The 25114-nt window shown below is 48.7% G+C and overlaps 1 protein-coding gene across 1 annotated transcript in view; it reads left to right on the top strand.

Moving 5' to 3' along the window:
* The window catches only part of TUFT1 (tuftelin 1), a 54535-nt gene extending 36889 nt beyond the window's left edge, over window positions 1–17646 (top strand). The window contains exons 7-13 of the mRNA XM_040999019.1: window positions 1308–1427; window positions 7836–7964; window positions 8457–8551; window positions 11823–11928; window positions 13168–13251; window positions 14018–14118; window positions 16089–17646. Coding sequence (XP_040854953.1) covers window positions 1308–1427; window positions 7836–7964; window positions 8457–8551; window positions 11823–11928; window positions 13168–13251; window positions 14018–14118; window positions 16089–16152 — 699 coding nt within the window. The 3' untranslated portion in view covers window positions 16153–17646. The remainder of the gene's footprint in view (window positions 1–1307; window positions 1428–7835; window positions 7965–8456; window positions 8552–11822; window positions 11929–13167; window positions 13252–14017; window positions 14119–16088) is intronic.
* Window positions 17647–25114: the final 7468 nt, after the last annotated feature.

The following is a 25114-nucleotide window of genomic DNA, read 5'->3' on the forward strand; positions in this document are numbered from 1 at the left end:
ATTGTATAACTTGTGTTCCTTCATACCATGAGATGTTATCTTCATGAAAAAAAATTCCATGCCATGAAATAGTCTTATGAAAACCCTGTTTGAAATGAATACATGATTTCTGTTCTATGCAAACCTCCCCCCTTTTTATTACCCCCAGCAGCCTAGACGGGGGTCCTGAGGGAATCAGCTAGCTGATTTGCTGACATCTAGACTTGAAATGGTTGTGATTCCAACTACTTGTTTTCCATGTGCAGTTTTGATATTTTTTTCTTCCCCTTGAATCATCCCATTTGGCAGAAATACGTTGTTGGCCACAAATTATAATAATAACCAGTGATATCCCTTCAGCTTTTCTTCTCACGAGTTCCAGGCCCCGCCGGATATTATCTGGCTCATTTCTGGGATAGCCCGTGAGGCAGGGTGTGGTGGGGAGTCTGAATTCTCACACCTTCACAAAGAAAATGCCACCGGGCCACAGGACCTGGTATGAGGTAGTGACAGGGACCCTCTCTCCCTGCTCTCTGCTCTGGTCCAAAAATGTTGCCACTTCCCACTGAGTGAGGAAGGCGAGAGATTTTTTTTTTCTGTCTAACTCCCATGGGAGTTTGTAACCCAAGTGTCGGTTGGGCTGGCGCTGCTGAGCTGGGGGCAAGACCCTACACGTCGCCGGCTCAGCCCTATAACCAGCAGCCCACGGCTGGGTGTGTCTGGGAGAGAGGCTGAGCAGTCACCTTGATGAGACACCTTTTTCCACATCCAGCCAGGTGCCCGCACTCCTCATCGGGTGGGGTTGTGTTACCCTCTCCTTGTCCATCCGTCAGTAACCCTTCAAAGCCCATCTCCCTGCTGGGTGCAGAGCAGAACATGAAATAGATGCAGGGCTAGGAGGGTGCTCCCCTGTGATGCTGTGGCACAGGCCCTGTCCTTGCTTGGAGAGCCCTCTTCCTGAGGGGCCTACAGGCCCCCTGCTCTCAGAGAGCTCTGGGCTGACAGAGCTCTGGTGGACAAGTAGGCTGCATGCCAAGATGGAGACACCTGCCCATCAGGAAACCCTGTAGTGGATAACATGTGTGAATGTTGGAATGTGTCCTACAACAGAGGAGTGAACTTAGCTGAGGTCAGCTAAATTCTGCCGCTACAAAGGAAGAATGTTTTCCTTTGGATAACTCAGAACTGTTGGCCAACAGTACAAACCCTCTCCCCTCTCCTTGTTAAGCTCTTTTGTGTGAGCTCTACACCAGGCTGTGCCAGGGAGGGGACCTGCTCTCACAAGGTTACAAAGACAGTGGCTCCACCTTCCCTCTCTGCTTCACCAGCTGCAGGCGGACACCTACGCAAACGAAGATGCTGAGAGCTTAAGGCAGACCGTGCGGGACTTGCTTGCCAAGCTGCAGGAGGCTGAGCGGCAACACCAGTCGGACCGTGTGGCTTTTGAGGTGAGATTTGAGATGGAGGGAGCAGGTGCCCCCAGGGATGGGCGACTGGATGCAGGTGCCAAGGACTTTCTCGACATGGAGTTCATGTGTTTCTGGCTGGATGCCACCGACTAGAAAGACAAGGCTTTAAGGCCTGGAGCTTTCCCTGCCTTTCTCCTGGACATTTGTAGTGTTTGCTGTCCCATCTCGCCCACAGTTCAGTGATCAGCTTTTAAATATGTCTGTGTTTGTGTGTGTGTGTGTGTGTGTGTTTGAAAAACAGAGTTGCTGATGAAAGATATGTGTGTATGCGACTGACTCTGTAACTCTTTCAGATAAGTAAAGATATGAAGAACTATGACTAAAGTCAGAGGACTTAGCTTTACTATATTACATTATATTGTTATAAAAGTAATAGATTTTTGGGCCCAACATGATAGCCTAATGGCTAAAGTCCTTGCCTTGCATGCGCCAGGCTCCCATATAGGCATCATTTCATATTCCAGCTGCCCACTTCCCGTCCAGCTCTCTGCACCCATGTGGGAGATGCAGAAGAAGCTCTTGGCTCCTGGCTTCAGATCTGCTTGGCCCTCGTTGTTGTGGTCATTTGGGGGAGTGAACCAGTGGATGGAAGATCTTTCTGTCCCTCCTTTCTGTAAATCTACCTTTCCAATTAAAAAACAAAACAAAACACAGTGATAGATTATTTTAAAGAAGTATTATAAGTAGATTATTGTAGAATTTTTAGAAAACACAAACTTTTAATGAACGAGTGAAGGCTCTCTATGATTGAAAGTATATGAGGTTTTGTGTATACTTTCTAAAAAATTATTTGAATATAAAATGAAGTTCACTGGGCAGTTTTTCCAAACAGCTCTATGAATTAACCATCTGTTACCTACTGTTGTTCATCCACAGCATTTTTAATGTCATAAATATGTTATGATTGCATTAAATCCTGCCTAGGCATGCTGAGAACTGGTAGAAAGAAGAAAGCTTTGAGCTCTACTTTTTTCATGGAACTTATTGAGAGAAGTGAGAGAGCAATGAAGAAATCAAGTGTGATCAACTGTGTCTAGGTTATAGGGTGGTTTTTTTTTTTTTTTTTGTCCCTAAGCGTAATTGTTTTTATTTGAAAGGCAGTTATAAAGGAGAGGGAGTGGTAGATCTTGTATCTTCTGGTTCATTCCCCAGATGGCTGGAGCTCTTCTGGTCCAAATTCAGGGGCCTCTTCTGGGTCTCTCACATGGTTGCAGGGTCCCAGGCACTTGGGTCATCTTCTGCTGCTTTCCCAGACTATTAGCAGGGAGCTAGACAGAAGTGGAGCAGCCGGAACTGAAACTGGTGCCCACCAGTGCCACAGGTGGGAAGATCAGCCTGCTGTGCCAGGGTACCAACCGTTAACTTAGAGTTTCCAGCAGTTTCACTTCCTTAAACATGAGTTTCACCTTTTACAAAAAGGAATCATGAAATAATACCTCACACGTGTGCTGAGGGAAGGAAAAGGCATATGAGATCCCTTTATGACTATAATAATATAATATATAATAATATAGGTTATTACATTTTTCTCTTATCAGTTTAACAAGCAGATTTTTTTCCTATTGTGTGTAGTTTTGACTGAGAACAATAGTAAGATTAGTTTATGGCCTTAGAACAAAATAGCCTTGTGGGAAAGGAGTGTTAGCTGTATCTATTTCACATTCCACAATTTGAATAATTTGGCTGGAGCTGAATCAATTCTGTCCTCATCCATTCCCATCATCAACCGTTTCCCCGTTTTTAAAAGGAACAAAGCAGGAAGCAGGGGCGGGTGTGGCCACAGCCCTGGTCAGGTTGTGAATATTGTAAAGAAATTTTCATGTTTCCAGACATTATGAAGTTGCAGAAGATTGGGAAATACTTTCTGGTTTTGACCACATAGCAAGGGGTATGAGGGACCCTGAGCCCAGCACCCTGGCTCTTCAGCCTGGAAGGCCCCTGACCGGGGCAGCCAACAGCCCACCATTTAGGAGGGGCTGCTCTTGGGGTGGGCGTTGGGCCTAGCAGCGGAGACACCTGTATCCCACAGTGTGCTGGGTAAAGCTCCTGCTCCTATCCACCTGCTAATGCAGACACAGGGAAGCAACGGTGATGGCTCAGATGGCTGTGTTCCGGCTACCCTCATGGGAGACTTGGGTTACATCCTGGCTTCAGACTTCCGGTTTCAACCTCTGCCCAGTACTGGTCATTGTGGGCATTTGGAATGTGGACTAGGAGATCAGAATTCTGGCTTTCTGCCTCTCAAATAAATAAATAAATATATTTTTTTAGAAGATGTATAAATTTTGGGCTCAGCACAGTAACCTAGCAGCTGAAGTCCTTGCCTTGAATGCGCCAGGATCCCATATGGGTACCAGTTCTATTCCTGGCAACTCCACTTCCTTCCCAGCACCCTGCTTGTGGCCTGTGAAAGCAGTCGAGGATGGCCCAAGGCCTTGGGACTCTGCACATGCATGGGAGACCTGGAAGAAGCTCCTGGCTCCTGGCTTCAAATCAGTGCATCACTGGCAGCACTGGTGGTTGCAGCCACTGGGGGAATGAATCATCGGATGGAAGATCTTCCTCTCTATCTCTCTTCCTCTCTGTATATCTGACTTTGCAATAAAAATAAATACATTTTTTAAAAAGTACTTATTTGAAAAGCAGAATTATAGAGAAAGAGATAGGGAGGGACGGGAAGAGATCTTCTGTCCACTGGTTCACTCCCCAAATGGACTCAGCTGCTAGAGTTGGGCCTGTCCAAAGCTAAGAGTCAGAACTTCTCTTCAGGATTTCTCACAGTGAGTCATCCTCGTCTGCTTATCCAGGTACGTTAGCAGGGAGTTAGTGGAGCAGCCGGGACTTGAACCTGTGACTTCATGGAATATTAGCATGCCACCATCGGTGGCAGCCTTATTTGCTGTGTCACAGTGCTAGTCCCTATAAATAAACTGTAAAAGGCTGTCTGAAGAAAGGGCTGTTGTCTTAACCCTCATGGTGTCAGCACCCAGCTGCAATACTAGGTGCCAGAGTGGTGGCCAGGCTGATTGTAGCTGCAGGGCCTGGTGGGCAAAGAGTGTCCATTTTGTTTCCTCCTGGCTCCTGTGATTCTCCAGCAGAGCCCGAAGCTGGAAGGATAGTACAGGGTCCCAAGCGCTGGACGGTGTCTTTGTCAAGACATGTTCTGAGCACACATCCCCTGGGTGTGGGCAGTGTTTCTGTCCAGCCACAAGGACCCTGACTTTTAAGTTCTCGCCCTGGGAGCTGCTCTGCTTCAGACCTATGTGGTTCTCTTGGGTCCATTTTCTAGCTGTCCTGGAGAGTTGGGCTCTGCATGTACTTTTTTGAACTTTTGTGAACTTGGGGGCGGGGGGGGGGAGGGTGGAGGAAGGGCAAGGTTGTCAATTACCAGAAGAATAACCTGGCATTAGCATGTGTTTCCTGTTCTACTGGCTGCTTGCTGTCAGAAAGGATTTGTAGGGAGTTTGTGGCTGACAAGGGCCTGCGTGCCGAGGGACACACACCCTGCGTGCACTTTCCCCTCCCTGAATCTGTCTTCTGGAGAAGCTGGACCAACTGACTACTGTGTTAGGTTTCCCAGGGCAGGTTAAATGTTCCAGAAGTTACCTGGCTGCTGCTGCTTTTGTTTTTTCTATTTTTCCCCCAGCTTTCTGTATCAGCATGGGTTTCCCTGTCCCTCCAGTTATCATCCCAACACCACTGTCCTTATGCTGCTTCCCGAGCTCATATTTTTATATTAAATATATATATCTTTATATATATACATATATATATTTAAAGAATGTATTTATTGAGGAGACAGAAAAAGAGAGTGAGAGAGCTGCCATTCGCTGGTTCCATCCTCAGATGCCAGGACTGGTCTAGTGCCAGAAGCCTGGAAGAGAACCCAGGTTCTCCTTGTGTCAGGGACCCAATTACCTGAGCTGTTACTGCTTCCTCCTCACGGGCTCTGCAACGGCAGGAAGCTGGTGTTCGGAGTTGGAGCTGAGAATTGAACACAGGCCCTTGGGTGTGGAGTGAAGGCGTCTTAACTGCTCAACTGAACACCCCTCTCTCCTCTGGATTCGATAGGCAACATGGAGTTAGGCAGGGGACACAGGGATGGGGGTGGGTAACCAAGTCCTAGCACTGCCTTGATCATTTGCTAGCTGTATAACATTGAGGAGCTCAGCTGACTCCCTTGTGAAAGGACAGGTTTGGACTCAGGTTTGGACAGGTTTGCACATCAGTTCCATTCGTGATTTTCTTGAGCAGTTATTGGGTGTTAAGGACCTTGCAGAAAGCTGGAAATGCTACAATGATCACGAACGTCTGTGACCTTGGAATTGTCTAGGCTGTTTTGAAGCTGCTGGGCTAATCTGGGTCGCACACAGGTGACTGGGTCAGGTCCACTCAGTGCTACACGAGGGAGGGATGCGGGTCCTCCATGGATGCCTCCCTCAGGCTAGGAGGACGCCCCTATGCCCTGTAAGTAAGGAGATGGGGTGCCTGAGTACTGAAGAACTAGGAGGAATTGTTAAAATGCAGATGGGAGAAAGGAGTGAGGCAAGGGGTTGCTTTGCTTTCTTATTCTAACAATCTAACATTCCACCCCTAATTGGTCTCTTGTCTTTGCTCAAAGACTTATTCTTCCTAATGGTGCTCAGTAGCCCTTTCAGATGAAATATTCCTTGTCAAAAAGGTGAGGAAGAGCAGGGAGAACAGGAAGGAGAACATGGCTTTGCATGAGCCTTTTATTCTTGAATTGGTAGGAAAGCCATAGCTTTAGGTTAAGCTTGGGTGGCAATGGAAGATTCATGTGAGGTTGAGGAAGTCCCCTAAACAGCGGTGTTTGCACCTTCCAAAGTGGAGCAGTCAGGGCAGGCATTGGGCACAGTGGCTAAGTTGCCGCTTGGAGCACCCAGGTCCTATGTTAGAGCGGGTTTGAGTCCTGCCTCCAATTTCTTCTTCTTCTTTTCTTTTTTCTTTTAAGATGTAGATATTTATGGCCCGACACGATGGCTCATTGCCTAAATCCTCATCTTGCAAGTGCCAGGATCCCATGTGGGTTCTGGTTCATGTCCTAGTTACTGCACTTCCCATCCACTTCTTTTTTTTTTTTTTTTTAAGATTTGTTTATTTATTGGAAAGTCAGATATACAGAGAGGAGAAGAGACAGAGAGGAAGATCTTGCGTCCGATGATTCACTCCCCAAGTGAGCACAACGGCCAATGCTATGCCAATCCGAAGTCAGGATCCAGGAACTTCTTCCAGGTCTCCCACACACGTGCAGGGTCCCAAGGCTTTGGGCCATCCTCGACTGCTTTCCCAGGCCACAAGCAGGGAGCTGGATGGGAAGTGGAGCAGCCGGGATTAGAACCGGCGCCCATATGGGATCCCGGCGTGTTCAAGGTGAGGACTTTAACCGCTAGGCCACGCCGCCAGGCCTTCCCATCTACTTCTTGCTGTGGTCTGGGAAAGTAGCAGAGAATGGCCCAAAGCCTTGGGACCCTGCACCCACATGGGAGACCTTAAAGAAGCTCCTGGCTTCAGATTGGCTCAGCTCTGGCCATTGCAGCTACTAGGGGATAGAAGAGCTTTCTCTCCTTCTCTCCAATAATCAGATCTGCCTTTCCAATAAATATATAAAAATCTTTTTATTTTATTGGAAAGGCAGAGCTAGAAAGAAGTGGACATAGAGAGAAATCTTTTATCCACTGGATCACTCCCCAAATGGCTACAATAACCAGGGTTAGGCCAAGCCAAAGCCAGGAGCATCCTCTAGGCATCTTATATGGGCTCAGGGGCCCGAACATTCGGCCCATCCTCCCCTGCTTTCCCAGGCCATTAGCAGGAATCTGGATCGGAAGTAGAACAGCCAGGATGCAAACCAGTGCCCATAAGAGGTGCCAGCATGGCTGACTGTGGCTTTATTCACTATACACAGTGCCACTCCCTGCTGCCGTGCCCCTCCCCGCCCTCCCTCCCCACCACCAAGGTCAGTCCACCTTCCTGCCAGTGAGCACCCTGGAGGAAAGCAGATGATGGCTCTCTCCCGCTCACACGGGAGACAGACATGGAGTTCCAGCCCCTGGCTCAGTCCTGACTGCTACAGGCATTGGTGGTGGTAGGGGCCGGGGGATAAACCAGTGAGAGGGAACTCTTTCTACTCTTCTCTCTGTGTCTCTGCCTTTCAAATGAATAGCAAAGAGTGGGCACTCAGTCAACAGAATTTAAAGTGAGGCCATCAACCATGTGACAGTCCTACACAGTCGGGGTTATGGAGGTGGCAACCATGTTGCCTCCTTTTCCCAATCTTGGGTCCAGCATTCTTCAGTAGGGTTTTTGTCCACACTAGATCTTCTTGTTTTCTGCCATCATTGACTGTTTCTCCATCCCGTGTCATAGGTCACGCTGAGCCGGTACCAGCGAGAAGCAGAACAGAGTAACATGGCCCTCCAGAGAGAGGAGGGCAGAGTGGAGCAGAAAGAGGCTGAAGTCGTAGAGCTGCAGAGGCGCCTGCTGGGAATGGAGACGGTGATTGCTTGGGTTCTCACTGCTGTGGCTTGAACCCCTGCATCAGAAGGAGCCCCGAGACTGACCCAGGCAGCGCCCAAGGCTGCCCTTCCCCACAGCACTGTGCAGGCACACCCAGCAGTGGCCTCCGGTGGCGAGCTCTTTGTGAAATGGATAAGCCTTTTTCTCGTTTAGCTTGTCTGCCCCTAGCAGGAGTGGAGCCCAGTGCCACCTCTATGAGGTTCTTGCACAGATGTCCCTTTGGGCTTCTTGCAAACTGTTCCTAAGAAGCCATCCGTGGCTGACAAGCAGGCCGGGGCTGGGTGAGGTTGGGCAGGGCCCCAGTGCTGAGGGTGGGAAGGGTGATCCCTGACAGCGAAAGGTGCCCATCAAACCAGCTTGACCTGCTGCTCTCAGGCAGCTGTGCCAGGTCCAGCAGTGCCCATCTCGCTCCAAACAGCTGCTGCTGCCGTGGTCGTCTCGTCCTTGACTTCCTTTCCCTTGGTTACCCAGGAGCACCAGGCTTTGCTGGCAAAAGTCAGGGAAGGGGAAGTGGCCCTAGAGGAACTCCAGAGCAAGAACGCAGACTGCCAGATGGAAAGAGACAAGTAAGGGCCCCATTCGCTGTGCACTTGGGGTGCAGGGAGGGGGCGGGGCCGTGCAGCCTGCAGCTCCCATGGTGGCCAGGCCTGGGGAGGGAGCTGGTGCTGATCTCAGGTCTGCCAGCTCTGACTGGTTTGCCAGTGGGGTAGGGCGGGTGGGAGGTGTTATTGTCCCTGAGGGTCAGAACCCAGAGAGAAGGCTTTTCTGGTTTTGGTGTCAATGTCAAATGAGGGTGGCAAAGCATCTGCTGTCACACTGGGTGTGCGAAGGGACATCCCAAGTACGAGGGAGGTACACATTATGAAAAAACTGTAGGGATTTCAACTTTTTCTTTTTTTTAAATGAACTTATCTTTTAATTTTATTTCCCTTGAACTTTTTGAAATACAATCATATCACAACCTTTCCTCCCAAAATAGACTGACCTTTCTGAGGGTAAAGTCGATTGACATTGTCATAAATGGTGCTTGTGTGAGTTAGAATTAGTGGCACTCATTTGGGATGCCAGCACTGCAGATGATGGCTTTACCTGCTTTGCCACAGCATTGGCCCCACTAAATCAAACTTAACATCAGCGTATGGGATATAGTCTCTGTTGAATGTCAATATTGAGGTTTTTGCAAGTTCAGCAGACATTGCCTGTGGTCCTTCTGAGGAATTTCTTAACAGACATGATACTTACCTTCCAGACCCTACATCTTCTGGGTGTATGTTCTGTCTTTTAGGAGCACCCAGATTTGACTTTCCTGGCATGGAAGGGCTAAAGCCCTGCTTCCATCTTGGCTTCATGTCGGAATTACTTTAGGTTACACTTGGTCTTCCAGATCTGTGGATTCCATATCCATGGAGTCAACCAACTGAGAATTAAAACAATATTTAGAAAATGAAGAAATCATATCTGAGCAAACCTGCACAGATTTCTTTTTCTTGTCATTATTCTCTAGATGATGTTGTATAGCAACTCTCCACATAGTATTTACAGTGTGTCAGCTATAACAAGTAACCTAGAGATAACTAAAATAAAAGGGGGCGGGGTGATGGGCAGTGAGGAACAGCGGCTTGGGACACCTGCATGCCATAGCAGAGTACCAGTTCAAGTCCCCACCACTCCCATTGGAATCCGGCTTCCCGTTACTGTGTACCCTGGGAGGTGGCAGATGATGGCCCAAGGGCCTGGGACCCTGCCTCCCATATAAGAGACCCAGGTGGCGTTGTGGGCTCCTGACTTTGGCCTGGCCCAGCCCAGGCTGTTTTGAACATGTGGGAAGTGAACCACTAGATAGAGGATACCTTTCTCTTGCTCTGCCTTTCAAGCATACAAAATGACTAAAGAAATGTAAAAAATAAAGCATAAGAGAGGCTTATGTGATATCTATGCAAATGTGCCATTTATTGGAAAGTCAGATATACAGAAAGGAGGAGAGACAGAGGAAGATCCAGTCAATGATTCACTCCCCAATTGACCACAATGACCAGAGCTGAACCAATCTGAAGCCAGGAGTCAGGAGCTCCTCCAAGTCTCCTACACGGGTGCAGGGTCCCGAAGCTTTGGGCTATCCTCAACTGTTTTCCCAGGCCACAAACAGGGAGCTGTATGGGAAGTAGGGCTTCCAGGATTAGAACCAGCGCCCATATGGGATTTGGCACATGCAAGGCGAGGACTTTGGTCACTAGACTACTGTACCAGGCCCTGAATACTTGTCTTCTAAATAAAAGGAGATGACGTAGATCACTGTAGAGCTGAGGGTAGAAACTTAGCATGTCTGAAGCTTTGGGAGGATATGGAGCAGCTCAGATTAAATTGTAGCCACACTGCACCCCATTGCTGCCCACCCTCTGTCACTGCAATAGTCAGCTTCCGGGCAGAGCTGGGAAGTGTTGGGTACCAGCAATTCCCCAAGATCCTGAAATCCTAGAATCTCTTTCAGCAGAAAGCTAACCTACTCCTAACACATGTGTGGGTTTTCCACATAGCAATTCTCTGTTGACACCAACTGGGTGTCCTACAGTCTAGTTTAGCATGGAAACTAACTAAGACACCAGCCCCATGTCAGACACAAGGTGTAAGAACCATGTCCAGGGATACGCAGTGCTTCTGGCCAAGTTGGCTACAAATTGGGGTTCCTATAGTCTCCTACCCAGATTTGATAATTTACTATAATGGCTCCTGGAGCTCAGGCAGTACTTGATTAAAGAGGAATTCAAATGAACAGATGAAGAGAAGCACAGGGCAGGATCCAGAAGTGTGCAGGGGTTTCTGTCCCATGGATTTGGGGTGTGCCAGGCTTGCAGCATGTGGCTGCCTTCACCACCCTGGATGCTCTCTGGAACCCCTCATTCAGGATTTAATGGAGGTTCTGTTATGTGAGCATAATTGACTAAATTGTTGGGCTCTTGTGATTAACCCAATCTTCAATTCTGGGCTTTCTCCTCTCTCTAGAGATTGGGAGTGGGGGATTGGTGGGGCTGAAAGCTGACAACCCTCTAATCACACTTTGGTTTTTTTTTTCTGGTGACTAGTCTCTGTAGACCCGGGACCATGACCAGCAGACAGTAAGAAGGCACGGCACACATTTCTAGACGCTCATCAGGAGCTGGGGACTAAAACCAAACATTATAACAAAACATGTTCTTGCACTCCTATATGCAAGAATTTGCAAGGGTTTTAGGAAATCTGTTTTGGAAACTCAGATAGGGATCAAAGACCTGTGTCATATTATGTCACACTAGCCTTTGGGTGTCTTGGCTCCATCTGCTGGTAAGATGCAGAGGAGCCAATGATGGTGTGAGAATTGGGAGGCTTAGAATTGTGGGAAGATGCCTTAGGGCTCCCTCTAGTCTAGAAAATGCCTGCAGCAGCTCAGTGGTGTTGTGTAAAGTAATCCGTCTTCTCCTAGAGCTTTTCCAGTAACAGGAACTTGTCAAGCTTGTGGCAGCCCGCCTTCTGATAACTTTAGCACCAAGGAAATCTGTCCTGTAGATAGCATCTACTCCCCTTTCACCTCCACCAGTTAGCTCTGATCTAGCCAGAATAACCTTTCGCTTCTCTCCCTTCTGAGCCTCCGTCTCCTTATTGGTACTAGGTGATCTCTGATGAAGCTTCCAGTGGGACACTTGAGGGTGTCCTGCTACCTAACAGGTAGACACCTGGAGAAGCAGGGGTGTGGGCTGAGGGAGTCTCACCTGCTGACAGCCTCCCGAGGCCCCAGGCTCTGGCTGTGCCTGGGTGGAAAAAGCATCTCCATCCCTGGCCTCAGCCTCTGCTCTTTATGCCCAGGGTTGCCACCCTGGAAAAGGAAGTAGCTGGCTTGCGGGAGAAGATCCACCACCTGGATGACATGCTCAAGAGCCAGCAGCGGAAGGTCCGGCAGATGATAGAGCAGGTAAGCAGGGAAGGAGCCTATCCAGCCCAAGTCTCTGCTTCTGCTCAGCTCTTCTCCTAGGGAGCTTGGCTTATATCCCTGTGTGTCTTGTACTTACCTGATGCTAGGAGTCTTTGCTATTGGGGTTTGCTTACCTCCTGTAGCTTCTGTGAGGAGTCTTGGTAAGTGAGTTACTGAGTCACCTTCCACTCAGTAACCTGCGTGCAGGAGAAGTCCCCTTGCCCCATGGCAGGTTTCCTGCCTGAACCTTAGGGCAGCAGACTCAGGATATGCCGGTTTGCAGAATTGTGAGAATCTAAGATGTGCTAATTAGGAGGGGCATGTTGGTTTCATGCGAGCTCATTTGTGTTTGTTTTGTTTACTGCTGTTTTCCATTCTCTAGAACAGTGCCCATCATAGAGTCTGCATTCGGTGACTATTTCTGAAAGTAGTAAATAATTTGTTTTCCAAAGCCAGATGTAGTGGTTTCACAAGACCCTTTCGGATCCTCAGGGTTCTCCTCACACTTTTCCCTCAACAACCCTGGAACAATCCAGAGATGATTCTTATTTTTTAATTATTTATTTTATTTGAAAGTCAGAGAAGGAGAGATCTTCTATCTCCCCAAATGTTGCAGTGGCCAGAGCTGGATGGTTTCAAAGCCAAGAGCCAGGAGCTTTCTCTCATTCAGAGGCCCAAACACTTGGGCCATCCTCCATTGCTTTCCCAGGAGCATTAACAGGAAGCTGGATTAGAAGTGGAACATCTGGGACTCAACCAAACCAATGCCCTCATAGGATGTCAGTGCCTCAGATGGTGGCTTTGCCTGCACAGTACCACTATAATCCAGAGTAATGTTAGACTAAAATGAAGCTTTTGGAGTCTATGCTGTGGCAGAGTAAGTTGAGTTGCCACCTGCAACACCAGCATCTCATTTGGGCAACTGTTCAAGACCCAGCTGCTCCATTTCCTAGCCAGCTCTCTGTTAATATGCCTGGAAAAGTAGCAGAGGATGGCTCAAGTGCTTGAGCCCTGGAAGCAACTTTGGGTTCCTGGCTTTGTGCTGGCCCAGCCCTAGCCCCAGCCCAAGCTGTTGCAGCCACTTGGAGAGTGAGCCAGCAGATCTGTGTCTTTCTTTCTCTCTGTAACTCTGCCTTTCAAAAAAAGAAAAGAAAAGAAAAGAGCTGTAAGGCTCTGCCTTGCATTGAGTGAGCATGAGTGCCTGTGGAATGAGCTCCAGCATCTTGTCTGTTTCTGCAGCTCCAGAATTCAAAATCTGTGATCCAGTCCAAGGATGCCACCATCCAAGAGCTGAAGGAGAAAGTCGCGTATCTGGAGGCAGAGGTGTGTGCGCCCGGGGAGGGCGTCTCAGTGCTGTCCACCCATGTGGCATGTGAGACTATATGAAGCCTCCCTTAGTTTCCCTTCAGCAGCTGAAACATTTTCTGAGAACCTCAAGGAGTCACTAACTACAGTGAGACCTGACACAGCCTGCAGGCAGCTCAGGCAACTTGTGTGAGCTGAGTCCCAGGACAGCCTGGAGGCCACCTCTTAATGAGGGGCCTGGGAGGCTATGAAAGAGGAGGAGGAGGTGTGACAAAGCCGGAGGCTCCTCCAAGGCTCAGGCCTGTTATGTCTTTCTGGTCTAATGTCCTCTTTGCTACAGAGCCTCCCATCCAGTGACTGTGTAAAGAAAGTGTGAACATCCCTTCCAGTGCCAGTTATAAATGAGAAGTAAGGTTGCTCACTGTGAAGGAGTTTGCAGTGTAGAGTTAGCAATCACATACATTAAAAAACAACAACAAAAAGACTAAGAATGCTCTATAGAGGAGCATGTTGACAAAAACCAAATAGACATCTCACCCAATAAGAAGAAATTTTATACAGGAGATTATGTGGAGTTTATCCAGGAAATGATTGGTGTTCTACAACATTGTTGAGGAGTAGGGACTGGCGAAAGAGGTGATCTGTAGTGATGGAAATGGGGAGAGGCAGGACCTGGGTCCTGGCACACAGGGGAAGAATCAGAGCAGCAGCACAGGAGAGCTTGGAAGGAGCCATGCGGACACGGGGGAACAGGCCCATGCTCACCCTGCGGCTTGTGTTTCAGAATTTAGAGATGCACGACCGGATGGAACACCTGATAGAAAAACAAATCAGTCACAGCAACTTCAGCACTCAGACCCGAGCCAAGACGGAGAACCTGGGCAGGTGAGTGCACCTGTTCCGAGTGGCCAGGAAGGAGAGACAGAGCTTCACCAAACCTAAGGGCAAGGCTCTGTTCAATCCAGCTTTCCTGCCTCTGTCTCTAATCTGACCCTTTCTCACCAGACCCATTTTCTTTCTTTCTTTCTTTTCATCATTTTGTCTTATGACACAGTGTAATAGGCATTGGGGTTTCTCCTACCCCTCCCCTTGTCCCTACCCTCCCCACTGACTTCCCTTCCAGTTTTACAATGGGTGTCTTTCATGAACTTTCATAAGTCCATCGTGCTGCCACTGATTGCCAACAATTAGGTGTGGACAGTGTCGGAGAGTCCACCATCCAACTGTCAGGACATCATCAGCCATTTCACTGGGAGTCCATCCTTGTACTGTATGCACAGAGACATGCTTCTCTCTGTTTCCACCTAGGAACATATCAATTTCCGCTACACTTCCATTATGCGTCCCCTTAAATACAGAGCCAGTGTACACAGTTCACCACAGGGAGAAAAATGGTGAACTTTCATCCACATGCAGTTAATGAACATGTAACAAAAATGCCAATGTGTCACTGTGGTGGTGAAAAAGAATATCGAGAACCTTCATGTAGGAATAGGTGCCAGCGCATGACTCACGTGGTGCCAAAGAAATTGCAGTAAAGACTAGGACACTGTTACTCATGCAGTGTAGCAATAACAGTGATAAGAGGGACATTAGCAATCTCAGGTGTTTACAATCCATCAGTCTGTTATGGATGATTGATGAATGAATCACCTCATTTATTGAGATTTATTGAGAAAGATACAAATAACTAGGAAGTATGAAAAGATAGATAGATAGATGAAACCCATTTTCTACGTAAGAGTAGAGCCCCAAACCAGGAACCCAAGGAGGTCCACGAATGACTTCTGGAAGTGTGTGGAAGTACATGCAAGTGTGTTTTGTAACTCTGGCCTGTTGCATGCATGTGTATTTCTAGAGAAGAGGGTGTGGTTGCTCCTGGGAGATGCACACAGTCTTGGGAAGGAAATTGAGACTCACAGCCATCCCCACTCTTACTTAGTTTCCCCCTTCTGTTCACCACCCCTACTACCAGACAGTTGCGTCATGCTCCCTAGGTCTTTGCTCTTGTTTTGTTTGTTTGCTTGCTTGCTTTAATGTATGTAAAGATTTTTTAAAAAGATGTACAGAGAGGAGGGCCTGTCTCAGTAACCTAGCAGCTAAAGTCCTCACCCTGCACGCACCAGGATCCCATATGGGCATAAGTTCTAATCCTGGCTGCCCCACTTCCCATCCAGCTCCCTGCTTATGGCCTGGGAAAGCAGTCGAGGACGGCCCAAGGCCTTGGGACTCTGCACCTGCGTGGGAGACCTGGAGGAAGCTCCTGGCTTCTGGCTCTAGGTTGGTGCAGCATCGGCTGTTGTGGTCACTTGGGGAGAGTGAATCATCAGACAGAAGATCTTCCTCTTTGTCTCTCCTCCTCTATATATATCTGCATTTCCAATTTAAAAAAAAAAAAGAAAAGAAAAAGAAAAAATTTGCAGAGAGAAGAGACAGAAAGATCTTCCCTTCACTGGTTCATTCCTCAAATGGTTGCAACAGCTGGAGCTGAGCCAATCCAAAGCCAGGAGCCAGGAGCTTCTTCTAGGTCTCTCCTTTTGGTGCTGGGTCTCAAGACTTTGGGCTGTCCTCCAGTGCTTTCAAAGGTCACAAGCAGGAAGCTGGATGGGCAGTGGAGTAACCAGGACAAAAACTAGCACCCATATGGAATCCTGATGCTTGAAGATGGAGGATTAACCAATTGAGCCATTGTGCCAGCCCCACCCCCTACATCCCCACATGTCTTCTCTTAGCTGACCCTGACTGGGCTGCTTCAAAGGTTCCACCATGAGAGATCCTGAAGGCAGAGGTAGAGGGGAGGCTGGGTGAAGGGCAGGCCACATTGTAGCACTCAGTCTTGCTGCTTTTTCTTGCAGTGTCAGGATATCCAAGCCGCCCAGCCCCAAGCCCATGCCACTCATTCGTGTTGTGGAAACCTGAGCTGCCAGGAAGATGGACATCGCCAGCCAGCCATTGCTGCTGCCACCTCTCACCTGTGAACAGGCCCACCACCCCTGTAGGCTGTTGGCATTGACTCTGACTTTGTCACCGTTCCCTGGCTTGCAACCCCAGGGCTTGGAGCTCGTGTGTCCCACCTGTGCCAAGCGCTGGCCTCTGTTTGCTGGGCAGACAGAGCACGGGTGCCTCCCCTGGATGCTGTCTGCAGCCCTTTGGAAGACTGTGGCTGCCAGCAGGAGCCAGGGCAGCATCCTCATCCCCAGAGTTCTTGTTCAGCCCTGTAGCAGAGCCTCCCTTCTGGTATTTAGGGGAGCTGGGCCACCCCAGAGGCAGGTCCTCCTTGGAGCAGCCAAACCAGTGACGGTGTTGAAGATTGGCTCAGCCCTGAATACTGGAGGAACAGAGGCCAGGGTGATTGCAGTGTGCCCTAGGGGAACGAAGTTCCTTCTGCAGACACCTGGGTTCTTAGCAGCAAACTCTGTTTTTCCTCCTCACTCTACGCTTGGTGCAGGCCAGGGGCTGACCTGGGCCTCATACAGACTGCCAGGAAGGCTCCCTGTGGAGGTCTGGCCAGCTGCTGAACCTGAACTTTGCACAGCCTTGTCACTCTGGGGAAAGGGTCTAGCAGAAAAGACTGGCTAGGGCCATGCACAGTCGGGGGCATGAGTTCTCTGTTGCGGAAACTTGCAGTCTTGTAGGGTTTTTCTCCTAAGGTGTGCCACCAGAGCCTAAAACCTTTTCTTTGGGTCTTATAAGTCCCAGGAAAAAAAAAAAGGCAAAAAGCCCCAAAGCCAACAACCCCACTGTATTTATTTTTGCTAAGTTATTGGTGTTTCTGCTCTCATCTTGTGGTTGTTTCATGCGAGAGTGCCACAGCCTTCTCTGGTGGAGTTTGGGTTGGCTTGAAGCTGGGAAAAGCGTGTTTGTGGAACCTGTTGGTAGCAGAACACTTTTGGTTTTTTCCCCTCCTTGTCTTCAACATGCTGCTTTCCCCTTCTCTGAATTTGACTTGTCCCTCAAAAAGGTGCAGTGCTCTGGGCACCAGGGTCTGCGTGCGTCATGTCTGGGGGACAAGGGCAGTCAGGACTACCTTAGGGTGGAGTCAGATCCAACCCCCCCCCCCAAACACACCTCCCAAGAGCTCTCTCCAGCTTTATCCTGGTTCTGCAGCCCCCAAGAGGCGGATCAGCACAGAGTGCTATACCAGAGGAAGCAGGAAGTTCAAAGTCAGCCGTGGGTTATGTCCTCAGGCCGCGTGCACCCTTGCCTCGGGTCAAGCTCACTTTCTCCACACTGAGGAGTGGTCCCCACCTCTATTAAATGAAGCTGTCAGTTCAGACACTTCCATGTCCCTCCCACTTCTCATGTGGGCTTTTTTTTTCCCCCTCTCCCACCTATTCTTAGGTCAATTTAATAAATTATGATGATGCGGCTCTTGGACCACCCATCCTGGTTTCCTTTGGCTTTTGGGGGGAGGATGTGAGAACATCATTTAGAGTCGACTTCCTTTTGCCTACGCCTGTGAGCCGAGGGCCGGCAGCAGAAGCACCGCTTCCAGGGAGCACTGTGTGGTGGTCAGAAGACGCAGAAGCAGCTCAGCCACGTGGTCGGAGTCACCGTGGGTGGGGGTGGGGGACTCCTGATTTTTGTGTTGACTGTTCCAGGGTGGTGACTTCATGGGGGTCCTGTGTCCGGCCACTGGCCATCACGTGTTCTTTCCAGTCAAAGGTCCTGTGACCCTGGAGGATGTGCCCGTGGGCACTGGAGAGAGATGAGTAACTGCACTCCTGGCAGAGATCAAAGGTTCTGCGCAGTGCTCACTGCCCTGGCTTGAGGATCTGGTCTCTTACTGTCTCTAGGCAACGTTCAATTAGTTCCGAGATTCTCTCTCTCTTTTTACTTTCTTTCTACCAAGAAGACAGTTGACTACAGAGCCAAAGGAGGAAGAGCTGAAGCTACATGAATTCTCTCTGAACCAAAGACTGGAAACAGCCCCTCCCTCTGTCCTGCTCCCCGCACACCCCGCCAACCCCGCAAATCCCGTGACCCCTGGCCCTCAGCTACTTCTTGCAGCACCGAGAGCCTCCCTCTACCTTGGACCTGGATTTGTTACTGCCACTCCCCTCCCTTCTCGCTTGGAAGTCTCCTTTGGCCCCAGGGTCGATTTAGACCATGCTTGTTGGCAGAATGCTAACAGGACTGAAGCAGGGTGGGGTTCATTGAGGTGCCAAGAAGACTGGCTGGGCTGGAGGAGCAGTGGGCGTGAGGAGGGAGTGGGAGGCTTGGCCACAGGGGCCTGCTGGCCGTGCAGTGGGGACAGAGGTTAAGGAAATGGCTTGGAGGCTTTCCTGAGCCTGAACGCGCGTGTGCGCATACAGACACACACACACAAATGCCTCTGGTGTCTTCTCCCAGCATTCAGTTATGCCCCTGCCAGAAGGAACAGGGGACCCGCCATGGAAAGAGAAAATTGTGCAGCGAAGTGAAGCTCACGTCTTGACAATCTTTGTGATTAGAGATGGAGGGAAGGGACCCCAACAAAACGGAACCCTTTTGGTCTGGTTCAGCATCTTAGCTATCCTTGTCTGTGTTTTGTGATTGCGAAGCCAGCTCCTCTGCATGTTGGTTTTTTGCTTTTGGTGGAGGGAGAGAGTCTGATGTGCTGAGACCTCTGCCTCTGTGTTTGTGAGCTGGGAGTGATTGCCTACACACACAGCCACACAGGAGACCTGGTGTCACAGAGTGCCAGCCTCCTTACCACCTCAAGAGCTGCCCATCTTCCAGCCTCCCTCTGTGCCTTCTCAAAAGCAAGCTTTACCACCACATGCCTCCCTGGAGCAGTTTTGGAAGTTAACTTTCCAAGGCCAAAAATGGATTGAAGGGCCCGGCGCAATAGCGTAGTGATTAAAGTCCTCACCTTGCACGCACCAAGATCCCATATGGGTGCTGGTTCTAATCCCGGCAGCCCCACTTCCCATCCAGCTCCCTGCTTGTGACCTGGGAAAGCAGTTGAGGATGGCCCAAAGCCTTGGGACCCTGCACCCATGTGGGAGACCTGGAGGAAGTTCCTGGATCCTGGCTTTGGATCAGCACAGCACTGGCTGTTGCGATCACTTAGGGAGTGAATCATCAGACGGAAGATCTTTCTCTCTGTCTCTCCTCCTCTCTGTATATCTGTTTTTCCAATAAAAATAAATAAGTCTTAAAAAAAAAAACAAAAACGGATTGGGCCCTTTCCATGTAGGATCAGTTGCACCTTGCACAGTGAAATGTTTGCGCTTTGGAACGATGCTCTAATGTGACAATAATCACATCTGATGGGGAGAGGAACGCCCTTTGTGTTGCAAAACAGAGTTCCCTCTGCTGCCAGCCAGCTCTGCAGTGTTGATGGCCCCGCCTCTGTTTTCCTCCCCTCTTGCCTTCCTTGCTCAGCGTCAAGCGTTTGGGCTTGGGCTTGTTCAGGCTCCCACCCAACAGCAGATGTTTGCCTAGGGCCCTTGGCCTCCTTTCCATGCTTCCATTTAGAGCTCTAGCTCTGCGGGGAGAAATTGTTTTCTATCTTCCCCGTCCCAGTTCTAAGTGCCATGCCCTTGAAACTCCAAAATGGAGACTAGATACCTGCCAGTGCCCGCTGGTGCAGGGAGGATCCTTAGCCATCCTGAGAATGGAAGAGGTGTTTCCTATAGTGAGTCATTTCCAGTGCGGCATGTGCTGTGGGTTGGCAGCAGGACCTGCTTTGAACTTGAAGATGTGTGTGACCCTTTGCTGAAATATTCTTCCCCAGGAGCACCCTGGGACATGGGCAGGGAATAGACGGTCGCAGGATGATGAGCGTCCTGCCAAGGATTAGACCACAGGACAAAGGAAGTCGTTGGTGCTCATGACTTAATTTATCACCTCAGTTCTGCCTCGTGCCAGCCCTCTCCTCCCTCTCACTGGCACTCGGGCCCAGACTTGCACAGGCCTGCGGGAGCCTTGCGCCCCTGCTGTCTGCCATCTGTATTTGCATTGGAACTGGCGTTGAAGAAAACTGCTCTGAAGGGCAGACATCTCTCCCTGGGTATACTGATTTTTGTTGGTAAAATAAATAAATAAATCATAAAAAAGAATGAACATTAATGTAACAGATCAGCCAGGCAGGAATAGACCCAATTTTATATATTTTTTTAAAAAGTAGGGGAAAAGACATTTGATCATTTGGTTTAAAATTGGGGAAAAAGAATGACTCTTGAGCAGTATACCTAGGGGCTGGCACGATAGCTCAATAGACTAATTCTCCGTGTGCTAGTGCCAATATCCCATATGGCCACTAGTTCTAGTCTGGGCTGCTCCACTTATGATCCAGCTCCCTGCTTATGGATGGGGAAACCAGCAGAGGGCGGGCCAGGTCTTTGGGTCCCTATGCTCACATGGGAGACCCAGAGGAAGCTCTTGGCTCCTGGCTTCAGATTGGCTCAGCTCTGATCATTGTGGCCATTTGGGGAGTGAATCAACAGATGGAAGATATTTCTCTGTCTCCTCTCTGTAAATGGGCGTTTACTAACTAACTAAACAAATGGAATCACATAATGTGTAGATGTGGTAAGCATAATAATGAAACTTGTTAATATTATTGCATGTAACCCATCCCCTTAAAATGTGAAGTATGTGGAATGTGAACTGATTAAACCAGATGTTAACTGGTGTATGAGATGTATGAAATATGAATGAATGTGACACAACGTTAGCTAGTGTGTAACAGTAAGGAGCAGTATTTAGTGACATGTCAGGCTTTGTGACTCGGGGCTTGCTTAGGAGTATGCATTCATTGTGCACTCCTGCACCCTGCACCCTGCACCCTGTACCCTGCACCCTGCACCCTGTATCCTGCACCCTGCACTCTGCACCCTGCGCTCCTGCTCCCTGTGCTCCTACACTCCTGGGATGGGTGGGAGACTGGGTGGGGCTTCTCCCTTCACCTCCCCCTTTTGCCTAGATACAGGAAAAAACATATGGAAATAATACTCTTACCCACTTTCCTGTAGCCCTTGAACCTTTGTGCCCTAATTAACTATGTAAAGATCATCAAAAATAAAGAAAAAAAAAAAGAATTGTAGTGGTCTTTCCTAAATATTTATTTGAAAGCTGGATAAGAGGGAGAGGGGTTTCACTCCCCAAATGTCTGCAGTGAACAGTCTGGACCACACCAAAGCCAGCAGCCTCGCATTCCATCTGGGTCTCCCATGTGTGTGCAGGAGCCCAAGCACCTGGGCAAGCTTCTGCTGTCTTCCCAGGCACATCAGAAGGAAGCTGAATCATAAATGGAGCAGCTGAGACTTGAATCAGAACCCATATGGAATGCTGGCATTGAAGGAAGTGATTTGGCCTGGCTGAACCACAACACTGGCCCAGAGTTTTAGTGTTAAAGTTGTGTAAGAAAACACCCTCGTGGGCCCGGCGCGGTGGCGCAAGTGGTTAAAGGTCCTCGCCTTGCACGCCCGGGATCCCATATGGGCGCCGGTTCTAATCCCGGCAGCCCCGCTTCCCTTCCAGCTCCCTGCCTGTGGCCTGGGAAAGCAGTCGAGGACGGCCCAAAGCTTTGGGAACCTGCACCCGCGTGGGAGACCCGGAAGAGGCTCCTGGCTTCGGATCGGCATAGTATCGGCCCGTTGCGCTCACTTGGGGAGTGAATCATCGGACGGAAGATCTTCCTCTCTGTCTCTCCTCTCTGTATATCCGCCTTTCCAATAAAAAAAATAATAAAAATAAATCTTTAAAAAAAAAAAAAAGAAAACACCCTCGTGTGATGTTTCTAGGGACTGGCATTTGGCCTGGGGGGTACCAAGGCTGGTTGGAATGCCGGAATACCTTACCAGAAGGACTGGATCTAAGTCCTGCTCCCAATGTCCACGTCCTGGGAAGGAACCATGATGACACCCCCCCATGTGGGAGACCTGGGTCAAATCCTCGACTTCTAATTTCTGTCCCAGTACAGTGCCAGCCAATGTAGGCATTTAGGAGGGAACCAGAAGATGGGAACTCTCTCTCAAAGTAACATTTCTGAATGAATAAAACGTAAAAAGTCTGAAAGAGTGAGAGCAAATGTGATCATGAGACAATAAATTGGCCAATTTATAACAAATTAATATACATACTAAGATCTCACTGTATCAATGATCAGGATAAAAATGGATAGCTTGAGTCCTACACAATAGCTCAATGGCTAAATCGTTACCTTACAAGTGCTGGGATCCCTATAGAATCTGGTTCCTATCCTGGCTGCATCTCTTGCCATCCAGCTCCCTGCTTGTGGCCTGGGAAAGCAGTGGGGGATGACTCAAAGCCCTGGAACCCTGCACCCAAGGGGAGACCCAGAAGAAGCTTCTGGCTTCTGGCTCTGGATCTGCTCAGCTCCAGTCGTGTGGCCACTTGGAGAGTGAACCAGTGATGGAAGACCTTTTTCTCTGCCTCTCCTCTCTGTAAATCTAATTTGTCTTTTCAATAAAAATTTAAAAATATTAAAACAAACAAGGGCCTGGCGCTGTGGCCTAGCAGCTAAAGTCCTCGCCTTGAACGTGCCAGGATCCCATATGGGCACTGGTTCTAATCCCGGCTGCTCCACTTTCCATCCAGCTCCCTGCTTGTGGCCTGGGAAAGCAGTCAAGGACAGCCCAAAGCCTTGGGACCCTGCACCCGCATGAGAGACCTGGAGAAGTTCCTGGCTCCTAGCTATGGATCGGTGCTCACCGGCCATTGCGTTCACTTGGGGAGTGAATTATCGGACGGAAGATCTTCCTCTCTGTCTCTCCTCCTCTCTGTAGATCTGACTTTGTAATTTAAAAAAAAAAAAATCTTAAAAAAAAACAAGAATGGGTATTTCCTGGAGTTTGGGGTTTTGTTTGTTTTGGTTTTACTTTTTTGCATATTTCCTATTTTCTGCATTCCGCCATACCTTGGAGAGTGGCTTGGGATAGGGCCATGGCAGCGAGCATGACAGGTGTGGCCCTGTCCCTGGAGAGCTGGTGTTCGGTCAGATAACTCAGGTTGCAAATCAGAAAAATGCAGAACACTATCAGGTCCTTCTTACTGACCTCGTGGATGGAAGAGTCCAGAGAAGCTGCAGGCTCAGGAAAGCCATCAGAAGGTAGCTTGGCGTGAGAGGGTCTCACCAAACACCCAATTTCTTTCTGTTTTTTCCCTGTGCAATGCTTGTTTTACTCACTGTGCTTGTTGTAAGCCGGGAAGCAGCACGTCCCACAATAGTGAAATGGTTTAGTCCACGAGGAAACAGCCACGCCATGTATTAGGCATTCACTATAGATGACTTATGAAGGCTCCGTTTCCTCAGGGAACAGCGCTCAGAACGCTAAGTGAGCAAAGTAGGACACAACATTTTGTGGACAGTTATCACAGCCCTGCAGAAGAAAAGTTCCCGAGAGGTTGGACGTAAGTGCACCTGCTGCTAAGATGTCAGTGAGGTGGCTTTGGTCTTTGTTGTGTGTTACTGTTATTACTCATCTTACAAATCTCCTGGATGGTTCCCTCTTCTCTCTGTGGCCGCTGTCTTTGGCACCTGCTGGGTTCGTGGTCATCCTTGTACATTTGCTCCTATTATCGCCTTCATTTCTGGTGACTTCCCCTTTTGACTTGTGAATCCATTAAGTATGAATTGATCGCCAATATGAGGGTATTGTGTAGCTTAGGGAAGATAAATTATAGGAAAACAATTTGTTGAAAAAAAAGGGGGGAGGGAAGAAAAAGCCTATTTGCATAATGCAGGGGCGGACACTGAAGGGAGAACAGGTGGAAAGTGTAAGACTTGCTCTCCAGGGTCCAGTGTGGTGGCTCAATAGGCTAATCTTCCACCTGTAAGAACCAGCATCCCATAAGAGTGCCTGCTTGTATCCTTCCCAGCAAGCTCCCTGTGGCCTGAGAAAAGCAGTAAAGGATGGTCCGAATAATTGGGACCCTGCACCCGCGTGGGAGACCTGGGAGAAGCTCCTGGCTCTTGGTTTTGAATTGGCTCAGCTCCAGCCATTGTGGCCGTTTGGGGCGTGAATCAGTAGATGGAAGATCCCTCTCCTTCTTCCTTTCTCTCTCTCTGTAAATCTGTCTTTTAATTAAAAGTGAATAAATATTATATATATTTATTTATGTATCATATATTATATATAAACATGATGTTTATATATTATATATAATATTATATATATTTATATATATATTATCTATATATAGATATAGACTATATCTATATTTATAGATAAATAGTCTCTTTCTATATATATATATCATATATAGATATATGTATATCTTCCTTTCCAATAAAATAAATAAATCTTCTTAAAAAGATTTATTCCATTTTTATTGGAATGTCAGATATACAGAGAGGAGGAGAGACAGACGGGAAGATCTTCCATTTGATGATTCACTCTCCAAGTGGCCTCAATGGCCGGAGCTGTGCCAATCTGAAGCCAGAAGCCCAGAGCCCTTTCCAGGTCTCCCACACGGGTGCAGGGTCCCAACGCCTTGTGCCATCCTTGACTGCTTTCCTAGGTCACAAGCAGGGAGCTGGATGGGAAGCAGGGCTGTCATGATTAGAACCGGCACCCATATGGGATCCTGGTGCATGCAAAGCGAGGACTTCAGCCGCTAGGCTACTGCACCAGGCCCATAAATAAATAAATCTTATAGCTATGTATACACACACATATAGTGGCCCTTCAGCCATCCACCACTTATTGTGGTAGGGGACAACAATAGCTGAGTAATAATCGAATGTGGGAAAGGCTAACATGAGAGCAGCAGAGCACAGGAGCTAGAAGTCTATGCTAAAGGAAGGGTTTGGGCAGGTGGATGGAAGGAGAAAGGGCCCCCGCTGGATCGAGTGAATGACAGGATTGATGCACGATGAAATAAGGTGGCTGGGCCAAGGAGCGGCTAGCTGAAGTTGCCCAGGCAGATG

The sequence above is a fragment of the Ochotona curzoniae genome, unplaced genomic scaffold, assembly GCF_017591425.1.
Source record: "Ochotona curzoniae isolate NIBS_2020 unplaced genomic scaffold, NIBS_Ocur_1.0 scaffold_1037, whole genome shotgun sequence".
NCBI lineage: Eukaryota > Metazoa > Chordata > Mammalia > Lagomorpha > Ochotonidae > Ochotona > Ochotona curzoniae.